Source organism: Kryptolebias marmoratus, linkage group LG8 (genome assembly GCF_001649575.2).
Source record: "Kryptolebias marmoratus isolate JLee-2015 linkage group LG8, ASM164957v2, whole genome shotgun sequence".
NCBI lineage: Eukaryota > Metazoa > Chordata > Actinopteri > Cyprinodontiformes > Rivulidae > Kryptolebias > Kryptolebias marmoratus.
The window spans coordinates 19,427,056-19,450,982 of NC_051437.1; the positions used below are offsets into that span (position 1 = coordinate 19,427,056).

The 23,927-nt window shown below is 41.5% G+C and overlaps 1 protein-coding gene across 3 annotated transcripts in view; it reads left to right on the top strand.

Annotated features, from left to right (window-relative positions):
* samd11 (sterile alpha motif domain containing 11) overlaps positions 1-23,927 on the top strand; it is an 82,391-nt gene that overhangs the window by 37,375 nt on the left and 21,089 nt on the right. For all 3 annotated transcript variants that reach the window (XM_017417850.3, XM_017417852.3, XM_017417853.3), the window contains 2 exons: positions 7,325-7,500; positions 15,780-15,889. In XM_017417850.3, the coding sequence (XP_017273339.1) occupies positions 7,325-7,500; positions 15,780-15,889 (286 nt within the window). The remainder of the gene's footprint in view (positions 1-7,324; positions 7,501-15,779; positions 15,890-23,927) is intronic.

Genomic DNA, 23,927 nt, shown 5'->3' on the forward strand with positions numbered 1-23,927 from the left:
TGGATTTAAAGTTGTGCGCAACTTCGATAAACCTCAGGCAGCATATTGACACGTCACGTAAATATTCACGTTAGGGGCTTTCATGGACCTATTTCTAATTAGCCGAAGTTTAAACCAGATTTCCGTACTTGCCAAGATGAAACCGGACTCGTGTAAGTACCAAATACTAGAGAGAATTTCCTTTCCTTCACCAGCCACAGCTTCACTCTTGCCTCCACTTCCCCATGTGTTTTTTTCAGGCGAGAGAAAGGCGCAGTACTTACCTGTCTGCAGCTTTCCTCTGTGGGCCTAAACAAACACACACAATAAGGGAGGAAGGAGGAAAGAAACAAGAGGGGGGGGGCGAGAGCAAGAGGCGCGCATGCACGCCTGACTGCACCGGCACTGACCTCCCAGCGCCGAGCCAGCAGCCTCTCCTCCACCTCGCCGCCTCTCACCCTTGGCGCTCCCCCCTCCTCCCCAACCTCCCCCCCACCCCACCCCCCTTGTGCCGCTCCACTGGGCTGCAACTGCCCGCTCGGCTCAGCGCGTGGGGGCAGAGTGTGCAGGAAAGCACGGGTGTTTATGCGTTTCTGCATGTGTGTGCTTGTTCTGTGTGTATGTGTGTGCTGAGGAGGCGTGGGTCTTGGTCGCATGCCTGTCTGCCCTGCGGCGCTTTCTCACTTTTTTCTCTTTCTCACACATGGCCTTCAACAGCCAAGTGTTGCCTAAAGTCTGTATATACACACACACACACACATCGCTATCTGATATCAGCTTTATTTTCCCAAGTACATTTTTACTTTCTAAAGTTGGTGCATTTAGGGCTTAAGCTCATGGCTGACTGATAGTTGCGTTTCTGAACTCGTAAATGTTCTTTATCACAATATGAATAAAACAATGCACAGCATGTGGAGCCACTCAGACATCTGAACATCAAACCAGAATCTTAACCTTAAAAAAATAACCTCCGTGTATATTAAAGTTAGTCCGAACTGTTTAAAGAACTGACTGAAAACAAGATGTCAGATCATTTTTAGAAAGTGGTGAAATGCATCAAATCCCTCCCATCTTCATCAGTCATATATATATATATAAAAATAATAATTAGACTTGTTGGATCGTACCGGATGAAATGGCTCTTTTGCAGACACCTTTTTGTTTGTCTGCACAAACAGTGACTCTATAACAGATGTCGTGAAAAGTTTCTGTTTTGCTTTCGTTGGAGCCATTTTGCTCAAACCTAGAAAATAATGTTAGGCGCAGTCTCATGTGATAGGACGTCTCTCTCAGAATATTTGTTGTGAATGGCAGCCATCTTGAATTGTGTAGACTCCAAAAGTTAATCATTTGTAGTCGTACATCGAAAAATTACTTTCTGCTAGTTTCATTAACATTTTGTCCAGTGGTTCATCATATTTTGCTAACAGACACATGAACGCATTCATGCACTCAGACTCGGGCAAAAACATTATCGTCTGCCTTAGCCGAAGCGTTTTCGGATGGCACTAAAATATCTTTTTAATTTAAATATTAATCCCTGAAGTAATATAGCTTATATTAATGTGCTACATGCAGTTAACAACAGCACACTTTTCCTGGTTTCTTGTGCTTTTCATTTCTATTAACTTTCCACTAACATTATCCTCACAATCAATAAAATAAACTTCATTATGGAGTTACTGGGGAAATTTGATTAATGTTAACCTTGTTAATATTTAAATCTAGCCATTACTTAGTCTGTTATTCATGGTAACAGTGTTAGAAATGTTGCTAAACGGTCTCAGTTAAACCTAAGCTCACAAATTTGGGTCAGATCACCTTTTATGCACGCACTTGAAAAAATATCATGTCTGTACATCCAACGAGAAGCTTAGGAGGCGAGACTAGAGCTGGGAAGAGTTAAGATTTTAAGATGTTAGACTTAAAATATTTTATTTTGGCCTTGTTTCAAAGCGCTGAGGTTATCGCTGTAATGACCACTTCAACACACCAACTCGCCCTCCTCACAATCCTTTTTTTTCCCTTCCTCTGTCTACTCTTTCCCCCTCCCCCCCTTTCCCCAAGTGCTCGCGCCAAGTCGGCCCGCCATCCCGCCTCCACACACACAGGCTGCGAGGTAACGGCAGACAGGCGCGTGACTCATTAGGCATTCGTCCCCCAGGGAGATTGCCGGGGGGGCGCGTGTGAGGCAGCGAGAGCGCCGCAGCTGCAGGAATGTCACGGGCAGCTACTGCTGTGTGTGTGTGGGTGTATGTGCTTGCTCATGCTAGTTGGAGCCAGCGGCAGGGTGCTGCACCTTTCAGGAAATAACGCAAGGAGAAAGAAGAAAATAACACACACTCATTAGCTCACTTTTCCACCACGAGCTCATTTAAAAAGTCTGATGTAAATTTAGAGAGAACGCTTCCAATTTCTGCTTGGAAATAAAGATCCGTGCTGGCCTGGCTAACATCTACTCTACTTCTGAGCTGGTTTTCGACTAAAAAGCCACCATGTTGAATTTAAAGCGACCAAAAAGCGATGCGTTCACGACGTTACCCACATAAGTTACAGAAATTTAACATTGCACACTGAAAAAGTAAATCTGTGTCTATGAATAGCTTTTAAACTATGGGTTCTGCTCACTGTGGATCTGTTAGCACGACGCCATTTTTAATTAAAACTGGGACATTTCTGTTGTATTTCAAACGTTTGTGTACACGAAAGCAGCGATTGACCGAAGCTTTTTGAAACCGGGTCTCAGAGTGGAAGTTTATAGGATCGTTTCGAGGGAAACTTACATGAAATCACACATGCCCATGGTGGTTGCAGCCAGTCAACAACCTCATCGTCCAAACGAACATCATATTCGCCATTTTGGATGGAACTGTTTTCATGCTTTGCTTATTCTCATGTATAGTCAAACCTATCTACAGTGAATCTTAAAGCACTTTCAGAAAACAGTTTGGCAAAACGACCACGAAGACCAGTGTGTCTTTAAACTGCCTCTGAAGGTTCATGAATCATTCATTGAGCCGGCCACTTCCTGCATAGACGCGAGCTTTCGCTATTGAAGCGAGCGTCACAAAAAACCCAAAAAGGCGTGTGGAGCACTACATGCTGAATGTGTGGTAGACATCGCCATCATATTATTTTCAAAACACAAATAATTAAGTCAGTTTAGCGATCCTCCTTGTGCCTAACCAAGTTCTTCAACCTTCCCGTGGTCTCCGGCTCAAATAAACCCGAAGTTATAAGGGCATCTCTTCCTCTCTTCAGTCACGAGGGCTTCAAGAGAGTCGAACTAAATGCAAAGTTGCTGTGTGTCATCACTTTAAAGTTCTTGATAACGAATCTGTTTATTGTTGTTTAGGCTTTGCAGCAGGGTGGTCACACAGACCGTAAGGTCGCATCCTTGACCTTATCATATGTCGACTCTTAAGTCTCTGATTCTACCTCGCTTGGCAGCTGAAGGGCTTCTCAGTAGGTTGAGCAAATTTCACTTTAGATTGCGATCTTGTGTAAGTACTTTGTCTAATATAGGTGAGGATGACTTTGTCTGGTTCAGTTTTGACTGTGTAAATGTATTAGATGTTGTCTGTAACAGTATATTTTTATGAATTTAAAGTACTTTGAAACAAAAGCTGACATTTGCTTGTTTTAAACAACTTACAGCTCCAAAGTTAAAGTTCAAACTCATAAAACCGCTTCCGTTGTCTTTGTTATTTTATAAACATGGAGATGTAGTGAGAAACTACTCAACCCTCCTGTGATTTGCACTGTTTTAGTCATAGTTTGTACAGTGTTCTCGTAAGTAATGGGAAGAAGTAGGTTTGGCTGTTTATTATGCATCACATCTCTTTGTGTTTTACTTGTAAAATCTAAAAAATAATCACCTGTAGGTATTTGTTTTCCGTTGAGGATTGATGTCAGATTTAGGTAATCGTTCAGGCTTATATATTTGTCTCAATTCAGATTTGATTTGATTTACTGGAAGTGGTTTTGAACGTTTACCGATACCGATATGATAATTTTACTCCGGTCCAGGCTGTTTGGTATGTGTGTTTGGTCAATCAGTATACATTTGTCTGTATATGGATGTTTCTTTTTGTACTTATAAATGTGGAGCCCAGATATATTTCTTGGCTTTTTTACTGTCAGACAGAAAATGTGGGAGGTGATATTCATAGAGGTGCTTTTAGTGGGACTTTTATGAGCGACTTTTTTCCATGGCTGAAAGGAGGTTGACCACACACAGTAAGGTTGCCTCAGTACAGCACACGCACACACATACACCGGTGTGTTTGTGCATGCACATACGAGCTGGAGTGCTCGCCACCCTTCCTTTGAGCACTCCTACGTGGGCTGCCAGGGGTGTGTTCTGCTTCATGTTTTGTTTCGGAGAGCCCTCCTCCATGCTACGGAAGTGTTGCCGGAAGCAGTGGGAGCTCACCCCCAGTTCTGCGTCAGTGCCACTAAAGAAAGGATTGGGGCTTTCCGGGAGGAGCGAGGAGGGAGGAAGGAAGGGATGGGGGCTGTCAGCCTGGGTATGTCACGGCCATGTGGGTGGTTGTCTACATGCGCACACACAGGCGCAGTCACGACTGCTCATAGAAAATCTATTTTTATATACACTGCAATGCTGCTTACTCCAAGTAAAATCCCCTGCTTTTGAGGGGAATTCTAAGGAACAGTAACAGGTATGTGTGTATCTGACAGTATGCACACTTTTAGATGTGTTCATGGTGAATTAGTTCACGAGTGTTTTTTCCCTGAGAGGGCAAAGACTTTAAGGTTGAGATTTTTTTATTGAACAGACGTGCTCATTTGCTCTGACACGATGTTGTGTTCTTGTTTGCTTCCTTTATCGCCATTTTTTTGGTCTCCGGCACTAAATTCCTCCATTGTGACCTTGTGGGAAGGGACCAGTACTATTAGAAAGTGATCCAGTGTCCTGAAGTACAACTTGTAAGAACCTCCAGCAGGATAGTAGAGAGGCAGAAAAGTCTCTTTCCTGGCAAAACACAGGAAAAGGAAAAGAAGAGAAATGTGCAGAACCCTGTGGCCTGTTCATCCTGAGGGATGTTTTCATCCTCCCCCCCCCCCCCCCACAACTTGTTTTAATGTCTGCCATTTGAGATACTCCAGAGGGGCTGCACCTGTTTGCCTCTTGGCTAGGAGCCCCCATATCCCTCCTCCTGCCCCCGCCTGCCACTCAAGCTCCCGCGCCTCCTGGGATGGATGGAGCGAGGGAAGGAGGGGAAGGGGAGGAGTGTGGGGTTGCGTGTGGTGGAAGGGATAGCTGCAGGGCTAGAAGGCGTCCGGGAATAAGAGCAGAGATGTGGGCTCAGAGTGAAAGAGAATATAGTTTCAAATCCAAGTCCACTCTCCCACACTGGACAGACTTTGCTTCTGTGGAGCTTTTCTCTTTCATGCGTTGACCCTCCACATTCTCTTTTATTTCTGTATTTTCTTTCTCTCTTCAATCCCACAGCTCCTCTCCTCCTTCTCTGTGTTAGCTTGTCTCCTCACCCTATTGTTCTTTTGCGCTTCTTCAATTTCTGACTCATTCTGTTTTACTCTCGCCGACTCTCACTCGTCCTAGCTAGCTAATTCCTCTGCTCTCCTTTCTCCCCCTTTCGCCCGTGTCTCTGCGATAGAGCCATGGAAATCTGCAGTGACCTCTACAGGTCACATTAAAGGTCACTCCCTTGCTCTCCTGAGGCCACTCTCACATCTCATCTGCTTTTCTCTCCTTCTGTCAGCTTCGAATTAAATAAGCACTCAGTGTACAAACCGCTTTACACCACTTTTCTCATTAGTTTTATTTAGAATTATAAAAGGTGAAGGTTGAATAATTACTTGTATAACATGATATAAAGGTTATACATTCCATCTGGCCCTCACAATATTAAATGGTTCATAAATTACACACGATTTGATACAGCAGTCAGCTGTAGTCCAGCTCATAAAAGGTTCATGACAGTAGTGCCTTAACCAATCAGAGGGACAGTTCACAGCATGTGGCCAAGTGTGTAAATGGTCTCTTATCGTCATTGCGATGATACAAGTGGCTTGTTAACTCAGCAGGATGTAAAAGTAATTGTGTGGCAGAGATCTAGAGTTGTACTCCCCTATAGGACATGTTTAGTTTTTGGGGTAAATTCGACTGCAGTAACTCGGCGGTCAGGACCACCGTCCTGTAATCTTGATGCTGCGGGTTCAAGCCCAGGTTGCATCAGGCGTAAAACAGTTGCCAAATCTTTCACACAAGTTCGCTTGCAGAAGGGAGCAGCCAGAAGCAAAATAACAACATTAATTTTGACTAAATGCACGTGTCCGTTTCACATCTACAAGTAGGGTTAGATGTTCACAGAACTTACCTTTATAGATACAATTTAGGTCACATTTAGCCCCTCCATGATAGTTTAAATATCATTTGGACTTTCATTTCAACTCCAAAAGGCTCTCAGGGGTTGTCTAACATAAGTCTCCTGGTTTTTTATCAAGTTTGTTACACATTATATTATTTGAGACAATTTAAAATGAACTAATCATTGTTCTCAACCATTGAGATTGTCTAAGAGCAACGCCTCTGACTCTAACCACATCCTGGACCATAAGATTGTTACCATCTGGTTGAAGGAACGGCGTTGTACAATTTAAGAAAGTTAAACTGGAAAATCTTTTTGTGCACCAGTGAATCCTGAAACTAAACAAGCTTTAAACACCATGATCTGCTGATATTATGTGTGTTTTTTGTTTATGGTTTTTGGGCGATAGTATATGTTGTAGTTTATGATTGTAATGTTTAATATTTGAAGTCTTTTGTTTTTTGTAAAGAAAGCTGGTGTGATGCAAGACATATTTTAGACATGTTCTGACAATAAAGTATCGTATTAATGTTTGTCACGTTGAAAAAAACTTGAATATTTAACATTTATGTACAACAATTTCTTAGTAAAGTTACTTTAAACTTTAAAAATTAATGGAAAAAAACCCAACCAGCCATAGTTAGTTGATGCTTAGAAAAACTTTGTTTCTGACCCCTGGTCTAATGCATCTATTAGAGCGGATTAAATGGGCATTAATAGCTTAATGCATATGAACAGTTTTAATATTTAAACCTAATACAAAGCATTGAGGTGTCACATGTGGAAGATTTGATTTTTTATTTTAATTAAACAAATGAAAAAAGAAAAGAAATAAAACAATGCTGATATAAACTGTTTGCAGATTTGGATACGTAGATCGCATCTTTCATACCGTCAAAACGAGGTTTTCTTTTGTGAAATAGGAAACTCATCTTGTTGAAGACAGGTGAATCCTGTTGCTAAAGTGTCTCCTTTTCTGTGGTTTGCAGAACCGCGGGCGCCTGGCAGAGAAACGCACCATCCCCCTTCCACCCAACCGGGTGCCCAAGAAGGAACTGGCCTCAATCTTCAGCAGTGACGACAGCGAAGGCAGCGAGCGGGCCGGTGGGGATCATGCCCACATCAAGCAGGAGGAGGAGCTGCATTACAGTATCATGAGAAAGAGGTGAGGCACCTCTGAGTGTACCAGCCACAGCAGAGGGTTCTCATATTCGGGCCCCTCGCCTTTTATACTAAATGGCAGTTTAAAAAAAAATCCTTTTAACTTGTGTGTTAGCTTCTATATTTTGTCTTTTAGCAGAGTCACCTCAGATGTATTTGGCACTTTATTGAAAGACGATTTTAGGATCATTTTAAAGTGTCAAAGGCTCATTTTTAGACAAAGAACGACGTGATGCTTTTTGTTTAGGGATATCTTAATGAGAGATGTTGGTCCTTTAATGTTGATGGTGTATTCGTTTGGATTCTGTTGCTTCTTTCATGTCTCAGTGTCTTGACCAGACAATAAAAGACAGAGTTCCTACTCAGCTCAGATGGACAGAAGTTTGATCAGGAAGTATTGATTATAAAAGATTTCTTGCTATAATTTGTTGCTATATTTCAAATCTGTCTGATTGGGTTGCTTTCATTGATGATACTAAATTTAAACAACAAATCTCAGTCAACATAAATCTTCAAATCTTTGCAAACTCACACATGGAGCATTACAGGGAGGTCATTTTATTAGGATTCATCACGTGGTTTCTAAATAACAAGAGCTAAAACAAATATTTCAATTTGCTCCTGACATTTGACATTTGGAGTTGCATAGATTTACTGAATACTTGGTTTCTGCATAAACTTATTTGTGCCATTCATAAACCAGACACGCCATTGGCAGATGTAATGCTGATTCTGTTCATTGATTTACCTCAGAAAGTCCCCTGCAGCATCATAAGCACATCCTTACCACAAATGGGAGGTTTTTTTTTCCATTTCTGGAGACTCGCGTGTGACACGGCGGACAGCACAGCAACTGTGAAGCTTTAAATGGATCCACTAACCTCGTTTAAGAGGACCTCCCCTCCCCCTGACACTTGTGCCGCTGGCGCGTTAAGATGATAATGAATTTAAAGAACACTTATGACTAATATATCAGGTTTTTACCCTTTGAAAGGCGACGGACTCGCTGGAGCCGCAGCTCCGGTCTGTCGTTTGGCATCTGTCTGGGCTCGGCTTTATCCCCCGACGTGGGTCTGGACAAACAGGATAATGGGATGTCCAATCATGAAAATGTGATTTCCATTGACCGCAGCTTCGTAAGTGAGTCGTAGAAGGGTCTTAACAAATTGGATTTGGCCAATGGATGTGAAAAATACGGGGCTTCTGTATACATGTGTGAGTGTATCTGTGCTGTCTCATCCTCACATCATCAGGCCTGACGGGAGCAGCGTCACACCCACTGCCGTCTACTGTAACTCGACTTAAACCCATACATCAAATTTATCATGCCGCTTTGTTAAAGTTTTCAGTACTTCGTGTCGTGGCTAGCGTTACGATAGAAGTCCCACTCCACTCCAGTTTTTGGTGTAAAGTCATATAAAAATAAGAATAATGTCCCACTGTGGAACAGAAATGATTTATTGTTGTCTGGTTAAGTCTGGAGGACTTTTATGCTTTGAAGTAATTATCCATTCAGCAACAAAAAGTCTGATTTTCATCTGTTTTAATTCTCATTCAGCCCTCCTGAAGTTCACTATAATACAGCCTGTCTTAAACAGATTATTGGTGGCTAGATAGAGTTTTTAGAGGATTGATTTGCTTAATTGATCCATCATTATTGCATTTTTTTCCACTTGATTGGCTGCAGAGGGAAGACCACCTACAAACGGAAGTTTGGTCTTTTTTTTTTTTTTAAATCCTAGTGTGGAATTGTTAAACCGTGCTTTTACTTTTGTGTTCCATCTGAGCTTTGTAGGAGTGTAATTACTACACATCACTTCTTCAGTTTCTCCTGTCATAATTACTTAGACCATTGTCACGATGAAACATAGCTGCGGTTTGGATCAGCTGCATCTAGAAACAGTCAGTTGCACTGTTTATTTTATTTTATTTTCATGAGAGGACAGTCTAGAAATTGGTTTCAGCTGGCTATAGATAACCAGGCTTGAGTGAGAAAAGGAGTTTGTTACTTAATCACATTTATGTAAACAAAAGGAGAGTAAATCTGCCTTTTCTGTCTTTGGGATTCAGTGTCAAAGGCAGTTGAAGAGGCTAATGTCGGCTTTTTTTCTTTACAAGAGACTTCTTTAATATAATTCATTTAATAAAAAAGTTCATTAACACATTGATCTGAACCAGATCCACTGTTGTCCTAATTTTTCTTCCTTAGTAGCAAATTCATCCGAAACAGTCTGAAACTTCTTGTTTGCCGAGAATAAAAAAAAAAAAAAAGAGCTGTAGGGTTTTGGAAATGTGTGTGGCAAGTTGAGGTGAATCAAACTGTGCCTAATGATTGTATAAATAAAAATGAAGATTCTCACATTCATGAGCATTTGCACACTTCCCACCGTATCATCACAGATCATTACTGCCTCTGCACTAAAGCAGACCTGTTCACGGAGCAGCTTTGGTTCCTGTTTGTTGCGGGTTTTTCTTGTCGAGCTGAACTAAAACTCCAGAAAGACACTAACAGAAAACAAGCTACTCTGTTGCATTTGACTTCTTCTCTGGAAAAACTGTGTCGTTTCCTGATGCCAGTTAGGGGTCACAAACTGTGATATTACTGGAAAGGGTTCTCTAAAGCGCTAATTAGGGAGTTTGGATGTTTTATAGGGTTTTAGGGGAGTTTTCTGCTTCAAACGTCGTGGCCTTGTTTGCATGCATTTACCATGGTAACCCAGTCAATGCATTGTAGTAGTTGGCATTTTTCTAGCAGCAAAACACTTTATTTCCATCTAGAATTGTTTTCTTTCTCCTCATGAAAACACAGGTTAAATAAAAAGGTTACAAGTGTCCAAAAAGTTGAATCAGGTTCATCACTTCTAACGGTGCAGACCACAATTGTTATTCAACATGTTAGATTATCGGTCAAGGAGTTATGTGTAATTTTATTTTCTGACCTAATATTTTTGAACACTTGAATTATGCCTCTCCAGATTAAAAAAACAATTGAATGAAAAACTGAATCTAAATGAAATGAGTCAAACCTCAGCATGTTACTCTATATTCTGATTCAATTGTACTTTTCTTTCTTCTCTTGGCTGCTTTATCGACCTCGTGTCAGCCTCTACAGTGGTGGAACAGTGAGGAAAAGTCAAGCCAGGCTACTCTTATTTATTAATGTATCTATTTCTGTATTTATTCATTACCAGCTCTGCTTGCAGGGATCACTAGTTCGCATTTTGATTCAGCTGTGAGAAGCAGTTGTGTGCACATTGCTCGCATAAATCGGACAAAATGTCTAAAAATAAAAAAGGATCACATCCATATTCCTGCTTCAGAAGTTAGTGACATAAAATTGTTTTTTTTTTCTTCTTTTTTTCCTAAATTGAGAGACTTGGATATATGCTTGTTAGGCTTGGATATATTTGTATTTGTGCTGCAGAAAGGTTGCTCACGTCCATGCCTCGCAGTGCTCTGGTTGTGAATATTGCATCATGCCTGGCAGTATTTGATTGTTGCTCTGGGCCACCTTGCGCAGGTTGGAGCAGCCTGCGTGTTCAAGTTGTTGTCTTGAACAGATGAAGGGAGCAAACCAGATGTTACACAGCTCTCGCAGCCCGTTTGTCTGTCTCCTCCGCCTCTGTTTCTCCACCTACGCCCTCACATCCCTGCTGTCTGTCTGTCAGCGCTTTCCCAGCGATGGTGTGAGACATGGCGTCAGGGCGCCTGGGCCGCCGGCTTGTGCCAGCTCACACTGTGACCTCCAGCCCTGCCGCCTCAGCTTCGTGTGCCAATGCCACAGTTGGACACTACTGGGCATTTATACTGAGCTGACTCCTGGCGTGAGCAGAAGGAGCCTTTTCATGTTGTTTGGGCTGCATCGTAGATCGCCATAGCAGGGAGCACAACCCTTTGTAAGAAACGAGAAAAAAGCTCCTGGAGTAGTGCCCATTTTTATTATTTTAAAAAATGTAAGAATAAGGACTGTAATAGGAGTGGGAATCTTTAGACACTTCACAATTTGATTTGTTTCTGATTCAGAGGTCTGAGATGCGATTATAAAACAATTATCGATGCATCATGATGCTTTCATAATGTCACTTCAAACAAAATCCTGAGCATAGAAATTCTCAGACCTAACAGAAACACAATATTTTGCTCTACACTGCAGTATAAAACAGTTTTCTAACAATATTTTGAGAACTAAATGAACAAAATAAGGAGTCAAAATGATGCGGTACAGTGACATAAGATTCTGTGGCAATGGACGTCAGTGCATCACATTAGAGCTATCTTACCTACTATTTTCAGTTTTCACAACTTTTCAGTCCTGTTGTGGAGTGTTGGAATGGCTGTTTTAGTATTTTTGGCTTAGCATGATCATGTTCTATCGTGGCTCCAAAGTGTGAAACATTCCTGGTTGCACACGAGCCCTGGTTTTCAACGACTAAATACAAACGCACATCCTTCGCAATAAAAGTCGCAACGGACTTTGTAATTCACTCCACCTTTTCCGATTTAGGTGGAATCTTTGACATTCCTCTGCTTAGTAGTGGCAGCGACCAACCGTCTGTTTTACTTTTTCCTCCTCCGGTTGGAAACATAAACACAGCTTGCATATAGTGTGACTCCTGTCAACGTCATTTTTCCCTTTAATGTAACTTCATGGAAGCCAAACTCCTTCCAAATATGGGTTTTTAAAGCACAAAGTGACGATTCATTTTTCGGACAGCCTCGTTCTCCTTCTGTTGTGTGCATGCCATAAACGGTCCGGGCGCTGCACTTCCGTCTTTCGGAGTTCCTCATTTTGTGTTCCTCGACATGACGTTGTTCACATTAACGATTTTTATCAGTAATATATCGCGGGATGGAATGGAAAAATTGTGAACCTTAGAATTTGAAAAATCAAGTGCCAAAAGCTTAAAGACTTTGAGCACTTGAATATTTGAAGAAATATTTGTTTTTGTAATTCAGACAATACTATCACACAGACACCAGTATGGAACACATTAAGATGATGAAATCTGAACTATGAGGAAAGTTTCCTGGGATCAGTAATGCTGAGCACCAGTTGGATCCATGACAGCCTTTGAGTTCAGCCCCGTGTCTGGGGTCAGCGCGTCTCCCCTGTGTCTGGCGATGAAGGGGCTGGACTGACCAGTTTAGGGATGTGCTGAGCAGGAGATGATTGTCTCCGGTGTGCACCCGAGTGATAAGAAGACAGCTCATGTCCTTCTTAGCCATCAGGCCCAGGGGCCTCAACATTACTCCCCCCCTCTCCGTTCCTCCCAGGCACCCGTCCTTTCCAGTTAACCCCGGCCTTAGGAGCTCCTTAGGGAGAAGCTGACTCAGGTGACTGTGCTTTAAACTGCATTTAAACTGCCTGCCAACCCCCTCTCCATCTTCACGGGTTGAGTATAACCTTGCCGCCACCCATAGAAACGGGAGGAGGAGAAGCTGAGGGAGGGCAGAGGTGGGTGGGGATAGAGCTAAGCCCTCATTAGCCCAAGCTGAGGCGGGACAGCTCAGGAGAAGTGCGCTAATTACCCAGCTAACAGTGTCCTTGCCGTTCATGGCTTAGAGGAGCCACTTCGCCACGGGATAATAACCCTGTCACCTCTCTGAGAAGTTCAGGATGGCATTATCATGATCACTTTAAATGATGGACACAGGGTGGTGTTATAAGGCAGCTAGCTGACTGATTGATTTGGCTGCAGTTTCTAAGACAGGTGGACTTTACTGTTGTGTGCGACTTGTTTTCTGCTGGCGAAACGGATGCACCGTTAAATGACTTTTAACAAATCTTCTTCGTATCTTATTTTATTTTGGAAGAAAATCGTTGGGCTCCCAGGCACATACAACTACTAATTTTAACAAGTTACACCCTCAAAAAGAAGCCTGTAATTAGTCAAAAAGTTTGAAGTCAAAGTCCAATCAAGCGTCTCCTCGCCTAGCAACCAGTGGGTTCTGTTTTGTCTGGGTCTGTTTCTGAGTCACTGGTTCTCTGTGACTGAGAGGTGACTGGTGAGGCCAACGTGACGCCCTCAGTGCTACCCTGCAGCTTTTCTGTTAGTGTGTGGAAAACATCTTGGCGACCAGCAGCCTGACATTACAGCAGGAGCCTGTAATCATGGGACTGTAAAAACCCAAATCCAGCGGCCGCAAACAGTGTGGCCTCGTCACGGTGGTGGCTGCTAAGAACCATTTACAGCTCCTGTCCCATAAATTGTGCTCGCCGTGTCGCACCAGACCTCCTTCATAGATGATCGTGGTTTTAATAAAGATGTCATTAAAACGTATAAATGAGATTCCTGTTTGTGTGACAGGATGCCGATATAATCAAACCTGCATGTATGAAAAGCTGCATGTTTTGCGATTCATTATCTCAATACAATAATGGCGACGAAGAGCATTTTTGGGCTTTGGGACGTGTTGCACTAAAAAACAACTAAAGGTCATGTTTGATTTAAATAAAAATGATTCCTTCTGATAAATAATAAAGAGTTTAACTTCGGAATTTTTTTTTATTGTCATTGATTTTATGTAAATCAAACACTTAAAAAAAACTATAAAACATTTGCACATAAGTATATTTGATCGAACTGGGTTGGTTGAATTCAAGTAAAATTACTTTTTGAACCAACCAAGATTTATGTATTTTATCAGGTTTGACAGTAAGACAATAAGACTTGTTGTCTCAGTTGAATATGTTTTCAGTGATTCAACAAGACTGATGCCAATAACACAAATAAATAAAGTATTCACATAAAATTATTTTCTTTTGTTTCACTGAAATGTCAAACTCCTTTAGTTTGAATTCCAACACATTTGACAGGATCTATTTAAAAAAAAACTTTATTAAGAAAATTTAATTTAAATTAGTTCTTGTAACTACATAAAACACACATAACATAATTAAAAAATAGTTTTAAAAAAGGTTGTTTTATATATTGGTTCTTAGATCTTTTTGTTTGTGTTGTAAAAGAAAAAAAAAATCTTATTTTAAGAAATGAAAAATTTCTTTAAATTGATTGAGTTACAGCCATTTTTGTGTTTGGTAAGATCTGCTAGCTGTGGCGGCCATCTTGAATTGGGTTGATTTAAAAAAATTGATCAGTTGTAGATGTACATCCGATGTTTACTTTTCAGGCGTGTCAGTAAAATTCATCTACTGGTTCATGAGATATTTGCTAACACAACAGACAAACACACACACACACACACACACACTGACAATTACGACATTACTGCCTGCCTTTCATGGCTGCAGGCAATAAATATATTAAATTAAATCAACTTCATCTTGAAAAAAACAGCTATAAAGTTGTTAGAATTTTTCTTGTTTATTGAACAAGTTGTTTTTTAGTGTATGTATGTCACAGTTGTATTGCAGTAAATTATATTTAGACCATAAGCTGAGAAATATCCTGCTCTCTAGCCCTCCTACCTTGCAGATTGTTTGCTGTCATATGTAGACTACACTTGTTTTTCAGGACTGCAACGCTTCCCTCAGATGCTAAGCACCTATTTCCCATCGTTATTCCATTAATGCGATCAGTCAGTAATCAGATTGTGAATAAAATGCCTCCATGACACAGTTGTGAGGGGAGTTTAGAAAGACAGCAGATAGAAAAACTGGAAGGACAGAGTGGCTCCAACCATATCTCAGTCTAATCTGTAGACCCTCCTCCTCCTCCTCCTGCTCCTCCTGCTCCTCCTGCTCCTCCTCTGGGTGCCAAAGGGCAGGACCGGGTGTTTGAGAGGCTGTTGTGGACTTGCTCCTTTTTTTTGTTTTTTTTTGCATCTGTGAAGGACCTCTTGTTAAAGTGTAGGGGGCAGAAACGTCCTCGGTGTCCTTTACTGCAGATTTAGTGAAACCAATTTGCTTTGAATATTTTGTTTGGACCAGTCATTTCACAGTAATGCAATTGCCATATTTCCCTAAAACACAGCTTGAAAAAGAGACATAATAGGGTTTCAAGCTGCTAAACGTCTTATGAGTTGAGAATATGTTCATCAGTTCATCTGAGTGTGTAAGATGAGAAGGGATGAAGTCTGATGAGGTAGTCTGTCAGCGTGTATTAGGAGCCAGTTGACAGGACAGCCACCTGTAGCTTTTGAGTCTGGGTGCAGGCGTGCATTTTAAAGTGCGCAGGTCTGTCTGAATGAAGAATGTTTACGGTAAGTCATATAAAAAACTGTGAGAATTAATATTTCTATTTTACAAACTGGTTTGGGTTGTACAGTGGATTAGCTGCCTTCTCAATGTCTCTTTTGTGTTTGTTTGTTTGTTTGTTACAGCCGTGACAGTGACCTCTCTACAATTATCTCCAACCTGCACCACACCAGACAACACGGGATGCCCGAGGAACAGTCAGGTTCTGACCACAGCACCGGTACTGGACACACAGGTAGGCTTGAGCTCCACGAGCATTTAAAGTTTTATCAGCGCACATGTGTGATTCCGCTGAATTAAAGGCATTTTTTTCCTTCTTTTCTTCCATTCTTCCTTCACATTTACGCTGATGATGTATAGCCACCTTCATATCTCCCGTAACATATGTACATGTTCCATTACTTGTAATTAATTTGTTCAATTGAGGGAATTTAAGATAAGCTCATTACTCATTCCTAAAGGTCGCTCTTAAGTTGATTACTTAATGTTCTTCCAGATTCTCTGCCGCACTCCAGGATTTTTTTTTTTCCCTTAAACCCCCTGTTTTAAATTGTGTCTAAATAAATAGCTTTGTTTGCCTTTAATCCAGTTTCATGTGAGCAGAGGAGCCACAGTGTGCATGTGTGCTAAGCTAAGAGCTTTTCTTGCAGCTTACGCTCAGGACACAGACCGCATTTAATTACAGCTATTTGTTAAATAACTTGTTTGAGGTTATTTTCTGTTCAAGTTTGCATACAATAAATTATTTACTCTTAGATTGTTTTCATCTACGCTGGTTCTTTGGCTCAAGGAAGTTTTATTTTGGAAGTTTTGTCTGGACAAATTTCATGCTATATTGCGAGATGTTGCGCTCAGAGTGTGAATTGTGAATAACTCTCAGCTACTACCACATCAAACTTTAGCTCAATATCTGTAAAAGTTATAGCCATTTGTGTTGGCTAAAGTTGATTAGCTGTGGTGGCCATCTTGAATTGGATTGAGTTGTAGAGGTGTATCCAATCATTACTTTCTGAAAGTTTCAATTAACTCCTTTCAATTGTTCATGAAATATTTTGCTAACACACAGAGATGACTCTAAATAGATAATAGGAAAATCTTTTGTGCAATCTGTTACTTATCAGATTATGCATTGGGGCTCAGGCTCAGGTACTACCACATCAAACTTTATCACAATATCTGTAAAATTGATTAAATTTGACCCATTTTTGTGTTTTCTGTGGCAGCCATCTTGAATCAGGTTGACTCCAAAAGTTAATCAGTTGTAGATGTATATCCAGTGATTACTTTCTTAAAGTTTAAATAAAATTTGTCAATTAGTTCACGAGGTACTTTGGTATCAGACGGACACACAGCCCCCCTCCCACACACACAGTCAGGGGCAAAAACGTTATTGCTCCAGCCGGGCCAGGAACTTTTAGATAGACTTATAATTAATAACTGAGGTGCCTGTTTTCATTAAGGACCACACCTTTGCTCCAATCTTGGCCGAAGTTCAACCTTGTCCATTTTTATCTCATTAGCCATAAGCACAGCAAGTGGCCTAATCACCCCAGACCCAACACCTCCAAACCCTCACCCTGTGTGTTCACCTCCTCTGTCTGCCAGATTAATTGTCCATACGGTGCCTGTGATACGAGGTAGGATGGGTGGAAGGAGGAGGGTAGCAGACTGTTCCACAGCCAGCTCAGACAGTTTTCTTACACCCCAGTTTTTTGGAACAGATTTCCACCAAACTTCCTTCTTAATCAGCAGCCAAACTTAATGGAGAAATCAGAGCCTTGAATGATTTTCCTAACGAGGGAGGGAAATACGCAGATATATGGGGTGATGTGATGGGGGAGGGGTGTGTGTGAACACAGCGTGCCCTGCGCCACAGGGAGTCCAAGACCCTAAAATCTGTCCGTTTGAGCATTAAAGGGAGATTTAACAGGCTGCCTAAGCGGCTCGCTTTGTGTCTGTAAACAAGTCCAATCCGATCAGCCGCTGGCTCTAATTCTGTCTGCAGTGAAATTAGACACACACACACACACACATCTTCAAACACACAAATAACACAACATAAGGATGCAAACCTACACAAAATCACCATGGGTTCAAAACTGGATCCAAGCACACAGGTGGGTGAAAAGTGTATGAAGTCGAGTGGATTTTTTTTTTACTTTTTGTGTACTCTGTTCTGGCAGTCGGTTGGACTGTTTGACTTGTCTTCCTGAAGTGTTAGATGATGAAGTGTGAAGGAGGTAGGACAGGTGGAAACTCTGGATCAGTGAGAGACGGACAAGAGTGATGGAAGAAACATTTAAAGACAGAAGAAAGGGAGATGAATGAGTGCAGCGTTAGTATCAGAGGAGTAACTATGATGGTGTGTGTGTTATGTGTGTGTGTGGCAGGGGTCAGGAGCAAAGGGAAGCAGGCTTGCCGGCTTGTCTCTGTGCTGGAGCAGGCCATTAATTAAATCTGAGGGACAGACAGGAGGGCTGCCTCCCTCCTGCTTTTCCATCCCTCGCTCTCTCCCTCCACAGAGAGGGAGGTGGGAAAGAGGAGGAGAGAGAAGAGGGGAGGCAGGGCGCCGACGCTAAGAGTCTGGCTGCCTGTGGAGACTGTAAACTGTGGCTCTGCGGTCAGACCGGAGACTCAAACAGGCAGATAAGGTGTTTTTGGGCCGCCGCTCGCTCGCTCGCTCACTCCCTCTCCTTGGCTGCTTACACTCAGACTCCCAGAGGCAGTTACAGCCTGTCGGCGTGTGTGGTGGGGGGGGGTGTGTGTGGGGAGGGTTGCAGCCATGGTTTAGGGCTTCAGCACATTTTTGTGTGTGTTTGTGCATGCACACCTTTCTGCGTGTGGCTTTAAAAACCTTGTCGAGGTCTGCTTGCGTGTGAAGCTGCAGCTTGTTTGGGTATTTCTTTCTGGCTAATTGCGATTGAGGACGACTTTTAAAGTCTTACCGGCTCTTTATTACACGATTTGCATAGAAAGGAAATTATGCATCAGAGTAAACGCTTTGGGATCTTGGGTGATGTTATCTGTCTTGGAGAAGCAAACAGGAAAATGTGCTTTTAAATGTTTTAAAACTTGTAACAGCTTTACAGAAGTGTAAATGTTCTGTCATAATAAAACTGACTTTGTTGAAAACAACACCTCTGTCAAACAAAACTCAAACATGATGTAAACAGATAGCAGGGGAAACACTTGAAGTGGAAATTCCTTTTCGTTTTATTTTGCCACCTAATGGTGGCTGATTTAATTTGTTACATATTTGCTATAGGTGATGTTTTCTAAAACGTAGATTTTATCTAATATCTTTTTTTTGTTTCAACGTGTTCCTGTGCTTTACATGTAGTTAGATTAGGCTTTCAAACTTGTGAAAGTGTCACTACTCGTGTCATATAATTGTTTGTTGATGCATTTAAAACACCTTTAGTGACCGGTGAATTATTAGCTGCTTGGCAGGAATATTACCATGCATAGTCCGGAATGTTGCCTAGCAACAGTTACAGTAAACGGATAAAGAAATACGTTATAATTGTAGGAGACATACTCGAACAATGGGGCAAGGAAAGATCTGAACTGTCTTATTTAGAACATCTTGAAATTTTTCTTGCAACACCTTAATGATACTAACAAGGGTAATGCTCCTGGTATTATTCCAAAAAGGAGACGACAAATCAGTCGTATCATAAAATCAAGCAGACTGCCCCATTAATATATTCGTAGCAATCTGAAAACATAAATTACTTGAACTAAATGGACTGCTTCTTACAACTTACCACAGCAAATTGACATTTTGAACATTATTGCCCTTCTTTACACATAGAATTTGTTTCTCCAAATGCAACATCAAGCGACAGAGCAAAGGTATTTTAAATATCTTCAAAATTCCTGGAAAGTATACACACAAAGCAGGAAACAAAAACAAAATTTAAGGCCTAGTTTTCCTTGAAAGACTTGCATATCGCCCGCCGCTTTTTATGCCACAGTTTTAAACTAAAATCATTTTATGTTAAGAAATTACAGTGTTGTAGCTATTTTAATTTATAAAAAAAAATCCAGCATTATACCCAATTGTACAAGAAATCACAACTTTGAGCAAGCTGTTAGCTCTCAGAGGATGTGTGGGGATGACTCTCAACTACCACCACACTGAGTTATAGCTGTTTTTGTGCTCAGCTGGTTGTAGCAGCCATCTTGAATTGCGTTGTTTTTAAAAAGTATTCAATTGTAGATGTACATCCAATGATTACTTTTTGAGTTTCATGAAATTTGTCAACTGATTCATGAGATGCTTTGCTAAAAAACAAACAAACACGCACACACAGCCATGAGCAGACCATTATCGCCCACCTTTTGTGGTAATGAGCGATAACAATCACAACAACAAATCATTCAACACACTGAAGTAATGCTGTTTGGATATACACTACATATATATCCAGTCAAGCTAACTATCTAGTTAGTTGATCTATTCAAAGAAACAAGAAAGAAAAAAAGAAAAACAGCAATTTTTTTGTTGTGAAACAATTCCTTTCACATTTCTTTAGCAAACCTGTTCTTTTAGTGGAGCTGTTGAGCCATTCTTCTACTGTCTCATTCCCTAAAAGAGATTGCACAACATAACAGATTTAAACTTTTTATTAAACATTTATTAATTTTAAAGACGCTTGGATCAAAAACATCAAACGAAACAAAAGCTTCAGGGTGAAGCATTCGCATCTGATTCAACTTTTCCATCGCTCTGACAGAACAGGTTAGAAGAACTTCAGTTTCATTATGACACGGGACTGAGCTTTAGGGAGGAAAAATAGCCTTAAAGTAAAGGTTTTGCATGTTTTTAGCAGTTATGATATCCTGTTAAGGCCGAGTTATTATCGTAACAGTAGGAGCCACAGCCCAGATCTTCTCACAGATAAGTAATTGTTACACGTACAGATGTTTTCAGCATCAGGACACTGACCGTATCTGTCAGTAAACATTTGAGAGGATAAAAACAAACACTTTAATCATAAGATGCAACCTGTCAGTTTTCTCACTTTCCATTTTTGTCGGTGTTCTTCTCTCATTGCTGCCGATCAGAGAATAAGACGATAAAAGGTGCATTTTATGTGACAATGTTAGAGTTTTATTTGAACATGTCGGTAGTGGTGGCGCGTCCTCCTCTCAGCGCGATCAGAGGCGCCTCTCGCTCCAGCCCCATCAGCTAAGCCCATCCACCACCACCTCCACCCCCACGCTCCCTGCCCCTCCCTTTCCCAGCTGCATCGGCCCGTAAGCCAATCAATGGTGGGGCTTTCAGGGCCGGCGGAGGCCCCGGCGCACGGAGGGGGGGATCAATAAGTTATTAGCACCATTCTGTCAGCTGTAATGTGGAGATTGATCGGGGGGCTGTGGCTGGCGGCCCACCCCACGTCCCCACCTGTCACNGGGGGTCTGTGGCGGCCGCCCCACCCCACCTCCCCACCTGTCACGCCCCCGCCCCCTCATCTCCCCCCCTCCACACACTTCCCCTCTCCTGCCTCCCCCGGCCTGATAAAGATGACAGATTAACAGAGTAAGAGAGGAATTAAGGAGTCTGGCTGTCTGCTCTGTCAACACGCTCCCTGGGATGGAGAGAAGGAAGCTGGACGACTGACGTCTGAGAGAGAAGAGGAAATGAAAAGAAAAAAAAAGGAGCGAATTGCTCTCATGCCCAAAGATTTGCCCTGGTGTTGTCACTTGAAAGACGACTCATTTAGGTCCTACCTTTCTGTTTTTCCTTTTCCCATTCCTCTCTTCTCATCCATATTTCCTCTCAGTGAAAGGAACAGCAAAATAAAAGCAGATTAATTAGCATGGAGGAACTAAGACTGTCTTGAACAAGGCGTCGTTAAAGGCTATCATGTAGACTGTGCTGACCAGGAATGCCTAAAACATGGTGATATGTATAATAGCAGGCACTAAATAATTGCACTGTTTTGGCTGTGAAAATTACAGCTTTGAAGCTAAAACAAAACTCCCCTTTCCACAACCAGTAATTCTTCTGCAAAATTAAGGAAATAGAAAAAGGCCCATGGTTGCAAAGTTGACTGTAAGAGGTGTGAGTGGGAATGAAAAGGGGGTTTGCATAGATGCTAGCAAAGCTCAAGGTTTGGCATTAAAAGGGAGCGCCGGTGCTCTAAGAAGCCCCATTTAATTGGCTTTAAAAGCTTTCCGCCCTCAAATCTCTGGCCCTCGGGCACTTGCTCAGGAGACGCGGTGTCTTGAGTGAGGTCGGCTCAAGAGACGATTCAAGTATGTGCGTTTGATCATGAGAGGCTCTGGGTGTGTGTGTGTTTTGGTGGAAGAGAGGGTTTAACTAATGGGGGTTCACTAATAGGATAGATGGAGGCCATCAGTGATTTTCTTTTCCTGAATGGGCCAGTGAAAGAAATGTACCAGACTCGGTTTGAAAATACGCAGGAAAACAAAATGAGACATGACAGAAAAAATAAGAAACTGAAAAGGATTCAGTGTTTGTATGCATACTCTTGTCCATTAGCACTCGTCACCCCTTTTCTCTTTTGGATGGTATAGGGAGCGTATCTCCCTAGGTCCTGAGAGGCAACATCAAACACCGAATCATTAGTGAACCTTCTTCCTTTTTCCCATCTTTTGCTGCTTCAGTCACCCTCTCATTCCACCAGGGCTCCTTTAGGAGCAAAACAAAATCCCCTTTAAACCTTTTTTCTCACTCTCTTATCTGTTTGTGTCCATCACGTCTTGAACTCCGTAGTTCAGATGTTTTGTCTTTTTTTTAGACTTTATCATGGATGTTTATTGTTTGAGATCTGACAAAGTCACAGTTTTGATGGTGTTTTACTGTAAACCTGTGTAGTACATAAAGTACCCCATTGATTAAATTGTAGCTGGAAAAGCTGAAGCACTGAAAGAATAACATGCTGAGACAAACTCAGCAAGGATGCCAGGGATCATTATTAGGCTGAATCATCATGTGTTACCAACATTGATTGATTCAAAGTGACCCCCAAAGTAAAGTTGACCATGCTTTGTTGCCCTTGAAACAAAAGTTTGGATTGTCCTTACGTCCCATCTGCTCCAACCTTATTCATGAGTGTTCCAAACTTTTTTCCCACAGTATTTGTTTTCCTGTAAATTAATGTCAGTGTGCATTTCTCTCACCCTGTCACCTCTTTTTCTCTTGTTCTCTGTCACTGACGAGCATTGTTGCCGACTAAACTACTTTGTCAGCTTGACCCTCCCCCTTTCCAGAATTAACGGCCTAGCATTTCTCGAAGGAATGCATGTCGCCCGCCGCCTTTCATGCTAGAGTTTTAGACTAAGATCACCTCATGTTGAGAAGTTATAGCTGTTTTGGTCAAAGCTTGAAAATAATATTATACCCAACCTTATATCTCATATCTTGCATGACTTGTTAGTGCTTACAGTATATGTTGTGAATGACTGGCAGCTACTACCACACCAAAGTTTAGCTGTGAAATTAGCCACTTCTGTGGAGTGCATGTTTTGAGGCCATTTTTACTTTCTCAAACTTTGTAAACTCCTTTGTTACTGTACATCATTAGGCTCTGGTTAAAGTTTTTTGTTTGTCTTGAATATGGACACATTCATTGTTCAGGAGATGTAATAACAATACAATCCCACGCTTGTTTCTGTATAAAAAGTTACTTCATTACATATGCAAGAATGCCATTTTGCAAATTAAAGGAAGTAAAATGAAATGCTTAAAGTTAAATAAAAAACAAAACAAAATACTAGCAACTAATCCCACAATGCACTTCACCTGACTGGAGTTTTACGTCAACAATCAAAGACAGGTTAGAAAAAAAAAAAAAAAAAAAGGCCAGGTTGAGGGTTAAGTGGTGGACACCGGACTTGGACACGTGACTTTAAATACCAGACTCTGTTGGCTCAAGCTTTGTGACAAAAATACGTTGTTTTTTTTTCTCTTTTTTCTTGTTGTTGTTGTTTTGTTCTTTTTTTTCCACCTTCCTTTTCATTTTTTCCCCTCATGCTGTTTACACATGCTGTGCAAATGATGAAAAATTGCTTTGTTGAAAAGCGGTGAGAGCGGAGAACCGTTCTCCTTGAGGGTCGGGTGGTGGTGGTGGTGGGTGGGGGGGACACCTTCCCCCCCTCCCCATTCCTAAAAATATGCATTGAGAAAGAAGAGAAGCAGTTGCTGCTGTGGCTCGGCTTCGAATGTTCAGGAAGAAACAGAAGAGTTTTGAAAAACAATCTTGAGGTGCCTGAAAAAGAAATAAAAGACGGTAGACGGAGCG